At 41.6% G+C, this 13,538-nt stretch overlaps 1 protein-coding gene across 1 annotated transcript; it reads right to left on the reverse strand.

Annotated features, from left to right (window-relative positions):
- Positions 1-782: 782 nt before the first annotated feature.
- LOC120106275 (cytochrome P450 CYP71D313-like) lies at positions 783-13,066 on the reverse strand. The gene is made up of 2 exons (XM_039119249.1): positions 12,641-13,066; positions 783-893 (listed from the first exon to the last, which is right to left on the reverse strand). The coding sequence occupies exons 1-2, from the start codon at positions 13,064-13,066 to the stop codon at positions 783-785; spliced, it is 537 nt and encodes a 178-aa protein (XP_038975177.1).
- Between the last annotated feature and the right edge of the window lie 472 nt (positions 13,067-13,538).

Consider the following 13,538-nt stretch of genomic DNA (forward strand, 5'->3'; position numbering starts at 1 on the left):
GGGCCTTGGACGGTGGCACTGTTGGCCACCAGTTGGACGGGGAGGGCTCTCCCTTCCTCCCTTTTCTTAAACAACGGTGGAAGGAAGTGAACCGTTTAGTCCCACATCGCCCAAATGAAAATACTTCATTTCTTTAAGTAATATGGGCAAAAACGATCCATCCCGAGATAGGAGTTTAGTCCCATATTGGTCGGACAAAAATCTTTCCAATGTTTAAATAACATTGGGTTCTCCCATTCACTCGTCCGATAGGTTAAACTGGTATAATTTATTTTAGAATCCATCCACTCTGATACCATTGATGGATTGATTAACTTTAATGAATCATAAATCATACCTTGAGTCGCTAAATCCATCTTGAATTGAACTTTGAGATGCGTGCGCAGCCTCGATCAATCAAGATTGCTTTGATCTGGATAGAGATTAGTGAGAGATCTTCTGGAGAGAGAGCTCTTAATGCATGTATTAGAGAAGGGGTCTAACAGGCTATTTATAGCCCTCTTCAGGGACCAAACGTCGTGATTAGTTACACCCGTGGAGAGTCACCCCCCATCAAGATAATCCTCACTAAGATAAAATTACCTTAATGCCCTTAAGCTTATCAAAATTTACGAAATTCAAGGGACACTTGTCAAATGTGGGTTCTAATTAAACGGGATCAGGGTTTAATTAAAATGGGATCCAACAATGGGTGCAACCTTAGAGTCTCCTTGATCACTAGCTTCATGTAGTGGAATTCCCTCATGTCCCCCCTCCTCAATCTTGGCCCTTCCCTTCAGCACTCACTGCACCTCCGCTTGAGCCTTCTCCATCATCTCAGGGTGCCTCATTAGTTCCGCCATCGCCCATACCATCGTTGTTGATGCTGTCTTGGTCCCTGCGACGAACATATCCTGAAAATTTATGATGAGAAACATGAGAATTCGAAGCAGCATATGTCTCGCCATAAACACTTTCTAAGTAGCGTTGTGGAGTGATTGATTATAACCCTATTTGATTTTGATGAGCTTAAAGCATTTGAGTATATCTTATGTTTACTAATGAATTCAATCTAGTGTTTCAGTGATATCCTTGTAAATTTATGGCTAAGTGTCTCTAGATTTGGTTCAAGACAATTTGGATAAGTTAAGAAGTCAATGTGAACCAAAGTCTAAGACTCGAGTCGACTCCGGGATATTTCGAGTCGACTCCAAGCGTATCAGAAGCACTGGCACAGGCTCGAGTCGACTCCGGGACATTACGAGTCGACTCCGACTGAAAACAGACAGACGAACAGAAAGATACAACTCAAAACCTGTCAGCGAGTCGACTCTTGAAAAGCGCGAGTCGACTCCGATGCTTGCCGAGTCGACTCCAGAGTAGTATGAGTCGACTCCAAGGAGTTACAGACAGAAAGACAGAGAAGTCATTTTGGACCCTGAGAGCCGAGTCGACTCCTGAGGAACGCGAGTCGACTCCGATGGTTGGCAGGTTGACTCCAAAGGAAGCGAGAGTCGACTCTCAGTGTTATACAAGGCAAAAGTCAGAGAGCAACTTTCGGACACTGAGAGCCGAGTCGACTCCCGCAAAGCCCGAGTCGACTTCGAGACAGCGCGACCCCAAAAAGACAGAAGACAGTATTGTTGTCTCTGAGACGCGAGTCGACTCCAAGATAGTTCGAGTCGACTCAAAGGCAGCGCTACTCCAAAAAGACAGAAGACTGTTTTTCGGATACTGAGAGCCGAGTCGACTCCAGAACAGTTCGAGTTGACTCCAAGACTGCACGAGCCAAAAGACAGAAGATCGGGAGTTCGGGCTCTGAGCGCCGAGTCGACTCCCAGAATTTCCGAGTCGACTCGAGTGAGTGAAGTTGAAGAATATCTCTATGGATTCCTTGGGATGAGCCGACTCCAAAAGTGCCAGGTCAGCTCCAGACTTTGGAGAGTCGACTCCGGGTTAAGTCGAGTCGACTCCCAGTCGAGAAGAACACTTTAATTCAAATCCGGAACAGTTGCCGAGCCGACTCCAGAAAAGCATGAGTCGACTCCTGCTACAGCCAAGTCGACTCCAGATCGCGCGAGTCGACTCCGATCCCAACGGACACATTGTCAGGATGTGCAGAATGTGCAGAACGGCTAGTAAAGTGTGTCTAACGGCTAGTTTCCGGGGGGAATGGCTTAAATAGCCACAGAGAACTGTAGCAAGGTAGAGAAGTAACATTCCTTTCAAAGAAAACACAATAACTTCATCTGCCAAAGGGATTTCAGCGAAAAAGAAGGAAGAGAGCCATTAACTCCATTCAACCAACTCTTCCCAGCATTAAAGAAGTCTCCTTCTGCCTTCAAGTCTTCAAGACGTTCAAGAGGAGACCCAAAGTTCGAGAAGCCCTCCACTACATCATCATAAACTTGTTTGAGGGCTCTTAACTTTTCTATTATTTATATTGCTGAATATCTGCTTATTTAGAAGCTGTATTTTTCTCTTTGTTCTTTCTATCCATTTGGTCCTTACTTGATTCAATCAGGGGATTGAATCAAGGGTGTAAAGGTTTGTTGGTGAGCCTAGGTTGAAACCAACGTGTGAGGGTTCGATTGTGATCCCGGAAAAACAATCGGGTGGTTCTAGTCGGTGAGCCTGAGAAAACCGACCGAGTTCGTTGTGACCTCGTAAAACAACAAGTTAGGTTGTGAGCTTGTAAAACAACCGGCTGTAATCCGAGGGGTTATAGTGAATTCCCAAGTGAGGCTTGGAGAGTGGACGTAGGAGCAAGGGTTAGCTCCGAACCACTATAAAATCATTGTGTTTGTGATTGCATTTGTCTCTCTTACTTTCATTTCATTCACTGCCCATAGCATCTAATTAATCAACTTGCAAAAAGTATTAATTAGCATCTCACAAACCATTTAAGTGTAATAATTATTTTAAAACCCAATTCACCCCCCCCTTTTGGGTTGTCTATCTGGGCAACAAGTGGTATCAGAGCCGGAACTCTTTTACCCAAAGAGTAAAAGATCAAAATGACAACCCCATTTGGATCTTCCCACATTGAGGGCCAGTCTACCCAAAGACCCCCATTCTTTAATGGATCCGACTACTCATATTGAAAGGCTAGGATGAGAATATTTATCCAAGCCCAAGACTATGAGATGTGGACCATAATACTAAATGGACCATACATCCCTTCCATTTATGTAGAGTGTGTCACTGTACCCAAACTTGAAAAAGATTGGGATGACAATGACTTTAGGAAGGCACAACTCAATGCCAAAGCAATGAATGTGCTTTACTGTGCATTAGATAGAAATGAATTCAATAGAGTCTCTACTTGCATTTCTGCAAAAGAGATTTGGGATAGACTTGAAGTGACCCATGAGGGCACGAATCAAGTCAAAGAATCTAAAATAAATATATTAGTTCATAAGTATGAATTATTTAAGATGGATTCTAATGAAACAATAACTTGCATGTTCACTAGATTTACTGACATTGTCAATGGCCTAAAAAGCCTTGGCAAAAATTATACTAACAGTGAGCTTGTCAGGAAGATTCTTCGCTGTCTACCAAGGTCATGGAAAGCCAAGGCGACGGCAATTCAAGAAGCCAAGGACTTGAACAAGTTTCCACTTGAGGAGCTTCTTGGATCCCTAATGACGCACGAGCTCACAATGAAACAACACAGCGAGGAAGAGTCCTCTCACAAAAAAAAGGTAATAGCATTAAAATCTGTTTATACTAACAAAGACTTATCTTGCAGCAGTAGCAGTGAAGAAGAAGATAATGAGGGAGATGATGATGAGGCTCTCCTTGTAAGAAAATTCAGAAAATTCATCAACCGTAAGAAGACCTTTCATCAAAGGAGAGGCCCCTCAAGTTCCTATCACAAGGATAAAGGTAAGAAAAGGAAAAATGAGGGGATCGGATGTTATGAGTGTAAGAAGCCGGGGCACTTCAGAGCTGAGTGTCCTTTGCTGAAGAAGGGGAGCAAGTACAAGAAAAAGAAAGTCCTTGTCTCCACCCTATCAGACTCCGACACATCATCATCATCATCGGATGAGGAGCAAGAAAAAAAGGCCAACCTTTGTTTTATGGCTAACGACAATGAGGTAACATCCGGAACACATTTAGATTTTACTTTCGATGAATTATATGATGCCTTCAATGAATTAATGGACGAGTACAAGACAATAAACCTTAAAAACAAAGAATTAAAACTAACTAACCAAACTCACCTCCGTAAGTATGATACATTAGTTAAGGATAAAGATGTTTTTATTAAAGAAAATGCAGAACTTAAGACTAGCAACCAAATCTTGAGTCAAAAGAATAATACCTTAACTAAAGATAACGAAAGGCTGAACAAAGAAATATTAGAACTTAAAAACAATAAACATATATTAAAAGAGAGTCTCACAAAAGAACTAAATGATCTAAAAATAGAAAAACAAAAATTGACACTAGAACTTGAAAAGTACAAACCTTTTGTACAAAATTTACATATAGCTCAGAAAAATTAGAGATGATACTTAATAGTCAACGAGCTGTATTCAATAGAGCTGGTTTAGGGTATAAACCTAAAAATAAGCAAAAACTCCTTAGTAATTTCTTTGTTAAAGCTGGGGAAAGTAAAACTAAGAAAATAACATGTTTTTGCTGTGGAACATTAGGACACAAAGCAAATGTATGTGATTATAGAAAAGGAAAAACTAAAAAAAAAATTAAAAGGATTTGGGTTCCAAAAGGAACCAACATTACTAACCATGAAGGACCCAAGAAAACTTGGGTACCTAAAATTGTATGATTTGTTTGTGTAGGAGTGTCTTGCAGCCAAAGTCGACAAAAATTGTTGGTATTTGGACAGTGGCTGCTCAAGACACATGACGGGTGACAAGGATCAATTCTTCACCCTTGAAGCTAAGAAGGGAGGTGCTGTGACTTTTGGAGACAATAACCAAGGTCACATCATTGGTATAGGTAAAGTACCTTCAATCTTTATTGATAATGTTCGATATGTTGATGGTCTTAAACATAATTTACTTAGCATTAGTCAATTGTGTGATAGAGGTTTTGATGTTTTGTTCAAACCATCCTTATGCATAATAACCAACTCAAATGACAATAGTTTAGTTTTTAAAGGAATAAGACGAGGAAATGTGTATGTAGTAGACATTGAGGATCTAGCCAAACATAACCCATGTTTAGTTGTTAATGAAACTAAGGACAATGATGCTAGTTGGTTATGGCAGCGTAAGTTAGGTCATGCAAGTATGGACACAATATCAAAGCTAGTTAAAAGAGATTCCTTGATAGGTTTGCCAAAACTAAAGTTTGAAAAGAATAAAATATGTGAAGCTTGTCAATATGGCAAACAATCAAGGAACTCCTTTAAATCAATAAATTGTGTCTCTACCTCTAGACCTCTAGAACTACTACACATGGATCTCTAGTTTGGGACCAACTAGAACCACAAGTCTAGGTGGAAATAAATATGTTCTAGTTATTGTAGATGATTATTCTAGATACACTTGGGTCATGTTCTTAGCTCATAAAGATCAAGCATTTACAGTTTTTAAGAAATTTCATGAGGAAGTAACAAATGCTAGAGATATTTCAGTCATAGCTATTAGAAGTGACCATGGAACGGAATTTGAAAAGCATTTATTTGATGAGTTTTGTAGTAAAAAGGGGATAACTCATAATTTTTCTGCACCTAGGACACCACAACAAAATGGAGTTGTGGAAAGGAAAAATAGAACTCTAGAAGAAATGGCTAGAACCATGTTATGTGAAAATAACCTCCCTAAGTACTTTTGGGAAGAAGCCATTAATACCTCATGTCATATATTAAATAGAGTTTTATTGAGACCCATTATAAAGAAAACACCTTATGAACTTTGGAAAAATAGAAAATCCAAAGTAAATTATTTTCATGTCTTTGGTTGTAGGTGTTTTGTTCATAATAATGGGAAAGATAATCTAGGAAAATTCGACTCTAAATCTGATGAGGGTATATTTTTAGGGTACTCTACAACTAGTAAAGCCTATAGAGTTTTTAATAAAAGAACTCTAGTTATAGAAGAATCTATACATGTTGTTTTTGATGATTCTAGTAATATCTCTTCTAGTAAGAGAGTTAATCTTGATGATGATGCTGAAATTCTTGAAGAAAAGATTGATGAGATGATATTACAAGATGATGAACAAAAATTAATTGGAAATGCATCATCAAGCCAAGAGGCTATTGTGGATCATGGGCTGACTAAGGCTTGGAGGTATGCTCACGGGCATCCTAAGGAATTAATTTTAGATGATCCATCTCAACCTATTAGGACTAGGGCATCTCTTAGGAACTTAAATAATCATCTAGCTTTTGTCTCACATTTTGAGCCCAAACACATAGAAGAAGCTGAAAAAGATGTAAATTGGATAAATGCAATGCAAGAAGAATTAAACCAATTTACTAGAAACAAGGTATGATAATCTAGTTGAACGACCTTCTGAATATTCAATTATAGGTACCAAATGGATATATAAAAACAAACTTGATGAAAATGAAATTGTAATAAGGAATAAGGCTAGACTAGTAGCAAAGGGGTATAATCAAGAAGAAGGTATAGATTTTGATGAAACCTTTGCTCCTGTGGCTAGACTCGAGGCAATTAGATTATTATTAGCATTTGCATGCTCTAAGGATTTCAAATTATTTCAAATGGATGTAAAAAGTGCATTTTTAAATGGGTATATTAATGAGGAGGTGTATGTAGAACAACCTCCTGGTTTTGAAAATCATCAATACCCTAATCATGTGTATAAACTGAACAAAGCACTTTATGGTTTGAAACAAGCACCTAGAGCATGGTATGAAAGACTTAGCAAATTTCTACTAGAACATGAGTTCTCTAGGAGAAATGTAGATACAACACTGTTTCTAAAGAAGAAAAACAAAGATATGTTAGTAGTACAAATTTATGTTGATGATATTATTTTCGGTGCTACTAACAATTGCCTCTGCGAGAAATTTGCTGATTTGATGCAGAGTGAATTTGAGATGAGCATGATGGGAGAGCTGAACTTTTTCCTCGGGCTTCAAATCAAATAATCTGAAGAAGGGATCTTCATCAATCAAGCTAAATACATCAAGGAGATGCTTAAGAAGTTTGATATGGAGGGAAACAAGTCAATCAACACACCCATGAGCTCATCATGCAAATTAGACCAAGATGAATCAGGTAAATCTGTAGATCAAAAGATGTATAGAGGTATGATAGGATCTTTATTGTATCTCACTGCAAGTAGACCTGATATCATGTTTAGTGTATGCATGTGTGCTAGATATCAGTCTAATCCTAAGGAATCTCATCTAATTGCAGTCAAGAGAATCTTTAAATACCTAATAGGAACAAAAAATATAGGTTTATGGTATTCTAAAGAATCTAGCCTGAACTTAATAGGATACACAGATTTAGACCTTGCTGGTTGTAAACTTGATAGAAAAAGCACCAGCGGGTCGTGTCAATTCTTAGAAGAAAATCTAATCTCATGGTTTAGCAAGAAACAAAACTCGGTTGCATTATCTACTGCTGAAGCTGAATATGTTGCAGCCGGGAGTTGTTGTGCTCAAATCATGTGGATCAAACAACAATTGGAAGATTATGAAATTAAACAAGATAAAATTCCTATTAATTGTGATAACACTAGTGCTATTAATCTAACTAAAAATCCAATTCAGCATTCAAGAACTAAACATATTGAGATAAGACATCACTTCATAAGAGATCATGTACTGAATGGTGATGTGACACTTCAATTTGTTTGCACTGATGATCAATTAGCTGATATCTTCACAAAACCCTTGTGTGAAGAGAGATTTAGTGCGCTTAGGAGAGGATTAGGAGTGATTGATCCATCCTAGTGATATTCTCTTCTAGTTCATTGATTTTGATGATTATCTTGTGCTAAATATGGAGTTTCTCATCAAATCAGATCATAACTTAGTGATTGTCCCTTGGTTGGTACGAAAATAGCATGACTTTTAGGTGCGTGCCAGAGTTCGAGTCGACTCGAGTAAGTTTCAGAGTCGGCTCACACGGGGGAGTCGACTCGCACATAGACGGGAGTCGACTCAAGATCGATGGCGGCATAAGGGGAGTCGACTCGCCCATAGACGGGAGTCGACTTGAGGTCGATGACAGCATTAGGGGAGTCGACTCGCGCATATTTTGGAGTCGACTCGAGGTCGAGTCGACTCGAGACTTACAGGAGTCGACTCGCGGTCGGGATCCGAGTTTTTAACCCTAATCCAAGCGTTTAATCAAAACTTCTATTCACCGCCGCCACTGTTCACAAATCCTAGAGCCGTCTCCTACATCGTCTCCGACCGTCCTTAGGGTTTTTCCCGTCGACCTTCTTCCGTCCATTAGGGTTTTACCCCATCCCTAGGTCAACCATGCCCTGCAAGTCGGTTGTCCCAAGCCGGAAGAGGCCCCAACCCGCGAGCGGCACTGAGCGACGGTCCAAGGCTCGGAACGATCCCGTGAGGCCACAACCTCCGGTTCGTTCCCCGCCAAGGCCGGTACCCTTGCGACCGTGCGCCGGGAAGGCGGTCTCCACCGGGAGATACGTCAACTTCGACTATCTCTCCCGGGAGGGCTTCACCATAGGAGATAGGTTGAGGGCCCAGGGACTCGAGTTCTTTTGTTCCCTAGATCTCCCCACATACCCAGGTCTAGTTAGGGAGTTCTATGGAACAGTACATAGGGGAAATGGTGGGATAGAGGGGACCGTAGCGGGTGTCCCATTATTTATTTTGGAGGATATCATTGCTCAAATCCTCCATCTTCCCCAAGTAGGGGTATCTCCTACTCATCCTGAGGATAGGACTGAGGCCCTTACGGCCATTTTAGGGAGTCCACCCCAGTCTCCACTCGATGAGGTGTCCGCTAGTTCACTGTCAGTTGAAATGCGGCTCCTCTTGAGTATCATCTCTAGGACCCTTTTTCCTAAGACCGGCCGCTTTGATTTTGTATCTGAGAGGGACCTAGCCCTTATGTTCTACATCCTTCAGGATACTCCAATTAACTTTCCCAAACTCATTTACAGATACCTATGTGAGCCACTAGACAGACCTAGGCTCACCCTTCCTTATGGGATGCTATACACTCTTATCTTTAGGGAGTCTGAGATCCCCATTCCTGAGGGGGAATCCTCTCGCGCACTGCGATGGACAGATCGCATGGGTGAGGGAACCCTACACAGGATGGGATTTCATAAGGTAGAGGGAATCTGGGTCAGGAAACCATCCTCCTCCACACCTACCACTAGACGCTCCCCCAGTCCTGATCCAGTTTCAGACTTTTCTACCTTTCCCTCCACCTCAGCACCCTCCACCTCAGCCGGACCCTCCTCCTCAGCTCCACCCACTCAGCCGATGGAGGTCCGGATTTCTCCTGAGCAGCTCCGGGAGTTGCGGCAGGAGATTGTGCGGGATCTTCGGGACGACCTGCTGAGGGAGCTCCGAGGTCCAGCCACTGCCCCTTCTTCTGCGTTGGTTCCCTCACTTTCAGCCGTGACCGAGATGACGGCTCATCTGAGGGAGGAGATCTTCAACGTCAGGAGCCTGATACAAGCCCAATTCTCCAACTTGAGCGATGTCACAAGCAACACAAGACAGATGCGAGATGACATCCGACACGACATGGGCAGCCTGAATCAGGGGGCCGAGCGCTTGGCAAATGTCTTGATTGCCAAGTTGGACACACTCCAGCAGACTCTGACCGAGCTATCCACGACGCACAGTAGGGCCACCTCGGCCATTATCACCCAGCTAGGGAACGTCACGGATGGAGTCAGTCTCATAATAGAACAATCCAGACTGAGGGGAGGAGCCACATCCTCGAGGAAGCCCTAGCTTATTTTGTTTACTTTGACATGTATTTACTGCTTTACTTATTGTATTCACAAATGTACTTACATATACATCAATACAATGAGTAGACAATTTTTTTCAATATTGTGCACATTGATCTCTACTTGCTTGTGTGTTCTGCTTTCTTCCTTTTTGATATGATGACAAAAAGGGGGAGAAATATTTAATAGATATGTAAAAGAAATCAAAATGAAAATCAATTAAAAAAAACTCTTAAAACACACAATAATTTGTTCTTAGTGGGTTCGATACCTCGAGGCTCATTATCTCTCTGTTGGGGCTCCTAATGGAGTAATCTCCAGAATCTATTCAAGGAATATTCGGAGATTAGTTGAATCCTACTTAAGAACAAATTGGCAGATTTTCCCTCTAAAAACTAAAAATTTAAGTTCAAAAGCTTTCATACACTAAAAGAAATTTCAGAGAATCAAAACAAAGTTGAATGCATGTGTTGAGGGGGAGAATCTGAATTTTTAAGAAAGCAAAATCATTAAATATATATAAGCCAAACAATTGATTGCATGACATGAAGGCTTATATAATTCCAAATGAAAGGGGGAGCCTTAACGTCGAAATTTATTGTTTCACACCTTTCAAGTCTGGATAAATTAAAACTAACTAGACACTTGAATTCATTTTCAAATTTTACTATAATTCTCCTTGTTTGTTGAGCAATTCACTTTACATATACTCAATGTTTTGTCATCATCAAAAAGGGGGAGATTATGGAGTGATTGATTATAACCCTATTTGATTTTGATGAGCTCAAAGCATTTGAGTATATCTTATGTTTACTAATGAATTCAATCTAGTGTTTCAGTGATATCCTTGTAAATTTATGGCTAAGTGTCTCTAGATTTGGTTCAAGACAATTTGGATAAGTTAAGAAGTCAATGTGAACCAAAGTCTGAGACTCGAGTCGACTCCGGGATATTTCGAGTCGACTCCAAGCATATCAGAAGCACTGGCATAGGCTCGAGTCGACTCCGGGACATTACGAGTTGACTCCGACTGAAAACAGACAGACGAACAGAAAGATATAACTCAAAACCTGTCAGCGAGTCGATTCTTGAAAAGCGCGAGTCGACTCCGATGCTTGCCAAGTCGACTCCAGAGTAGTATGAGTCGACTCCAGGAAGTTACAGACAGAAAGACAGAGAAGTCATTTTGGACCCTGAGAGCCAAGTCGACTCCTGAGGAACGCGAGTCGACTCCGATGGTTGGCAGGTCGACTCCAAAGGAAGCGAGAGTCGACTCTCAGTGTTATACAAGGCAAAAGTCAGAGAGCAACTTTCGGACACTAAGAGCCGAGTCGACTCCGGCAAAGCCCGAGTCGACTCCGAGACAGCGCGACCCCAAAAAGACAGAAGACAGTATTGTTGTCTCTGAGACGCGAGTCGACTCCAAGACAGTTCGAGTCGACTCCAAGGCAGCGCTACTCCAAAAAGACAGAAGACTGTTTTTCGGATACTGAGAGCCGAGTCGACTCCAGAACAGTTCGAGTCGACTCCAAGACTGTACGAGCCAAAAGATAGAAGATCGGAAGTTCGGGCTCTGAGCGCCGAGTCGACTCCCAGAATTTCCGAGTCGACTCGAGTGAGTGAAGTTGAAGAATATCTCTATGGATTCCTTGGGATGAGCCGACTCCAAAAGTGCCAAGTCAGCTCCAGACTTTGGGGAGTCGACTCCGGGTTAAGTCGAGTCGACTCCCAGTCGAGAAGAACACTTTAATTCAAATCCGGAACAGTTGCCGAGCCGACTCCAGAAAAGCATGAGTCGACTCCTGCTACAGCCGAGTCGACTCCAGATCGCGCGAGTCGACTCCGATCCCAATGGACACATTGTCAGGATGTGCAGAATGTGCAGAACGGCTAGTAAAGTGTGTCTAACGGCTAGTTTCTGGGGGAAATGGCTTAAATAGCCACAGAGAACTGTAGCAAGGTAGAGAAGTAACATTCCTTTCAAAGAAAACACAATAACTTCATCTGCCAAAGGGATTTCAGCGAAAAAGAAGGAAGAGAGCCATTAACTCCATTCAACCAACTCTTCCCAGCATTAAAGAAGTCTCCTTCTGCCTTTAAGTCTTCAAGACGTTCAAGAGGAGACCCAAAGTTCGAGAAGCCCTCCACTACATCATCATAAACTTGTTTGAGGGCTCTTAACTTTTATATTATTCATATTGCTGAATATCTGCTTATTTAGAAGCTGTATTTTTCTCTTTGTTCTTTCTATCCATTTGGTCCTTACTTGATTCAATCAGGGGATTGAATCAAGGGTGTAAAAATTTGTTGGTGAGCCTAGGTTGAAACCAACGTGTGAGGGTTCGATTGTGATCCCGAGAAAACAATCGGGTGGTTCTAGTCGGTGAGCCTGAGAAAACCGACCGAGTTCGTTGTGACCTCGTAAAACAACAAGTTAGGTTGTGAGCTTGTAAAACAACCGGCTGTAATCCGAGGGGTTATAGTGAATTCCCAAGTGAGGCTTGGGGAGTGGACGTAGGAGCAAGGGTTAGCTCCGAACCACTATAAAATCATTGTGTTTGTGATTGCATTTGTCTCTCTTACTTTCATTTCATTCACTGCACATAGCATCTAATTAATCAACTTGCAAAAAGTATTAATTAGCATCTCACAAACCATTTAAGTGTAATAATTATTTTAAAACCCAATTCACCCCCCCTCTTGGGTTGTCTATTTGGGCAACAAGCGTGAAAATAAGTAATTAGTTAGGCATACTGACCATGATTACGCCCTTGATGTTGGTGTCCGTGAGAGGGAACTCAAGTCCACCATTTTCCTTCAGCCCTAAAAGAACGTCGACCAGATCTTCCTCTTGTTCATCATCCCCTTTGTTGCTAATTGTCATGGTTCTCTTCTCTTTGTGCTCCTTGATTATCTCCTCAAGGATCTCATCCATCTCACGCCGAAGTTTCTCTGACACGGATCTCAATCCACTGAGAGTGTCGATAAAGCTCAGTGAGGGGAACATATCAGCTACACAAAATCCAGAGGCCAACACCAACAATTTCTTGCACACCGAGATAAAACTCTGCCCAAGCTTGCCTGTCTTGCCAAATGTGATTCTTGAGATCACGTCGTTGGTTAGTACGAAAAGCTTCTCGGAGAGGTTAACAGGAGATTTGTTCATCATGGAGATATCTCCCATGAGGTTCGAAATCTCTCACTACAGGAAAACCAACTTTTTTCGGCGCTTTTGGAAACCTTTAGCGATGCTTATAAGCGTCGGCTAAAGTACCGCCGACGCAAACAGAAGCATCGCCAAAGCGTCGGTGATACCGGAGTGGGAAAAATTTTTTTCGACGCTCTTGAGAAGCGTTGTAAAAGGTAGATTTTTAGCGACGCTTTTTAGCCACGCTTAAAAGCGTCGCTAAAACGGCCTACGCCGATGCTTATAAGCGTTGGCTTTGGCCCCAAGTTTTTTTTAAAAAAATATTTTTCATCGGGGACTTGGTGTCCCCGATGGTTGTTGGCTTAACTCCCTTCCTCAGCATGGCTATTCCTCTCTTCCTTCTATATCACAGAATTTTACTCCCAACCCGTTGGTTTCTCCCTGGTATTGTATCAGTAGAACTCTTGATTTGTCTATACATTGATTCCCATATGTCAGTCTCTTCAAT

The sequence above is a fragment of the Phoenix dactylifera genome, unplaced genomic scaffold (genome assembly GCF_009389715.1).
Source record: "Phoenix dactylifera cultivar Barhee BC4 unplaced genomic scaffold, palm_55x_up_171113_PBpolish2nd_filt_p 000512F, whole genome shotgun sequence".
Lineage (NCBI taxonomy): Eukaryota > Viridiplantae > Streptophyta > Magnoliopsida > Arecales > Arecaceae > Phoenix > Phoenix dactylifera.

Coding starts and splice junctions, on each gene's coding strand:
- LOC120106275 (XM_039119249.1), bottom strand. CDS start 13,066: ATGGGAGATATCTCCATGATGAACAAATCTCCTGTTAACCTCTCCGAG. Junction 894..12,640: donor ACATCAAGGGCGTAATCATG/GTCAGTATGCCT, acceptor ATAAATTTTCAG/GATATGTTCGTCGCAGGGAC.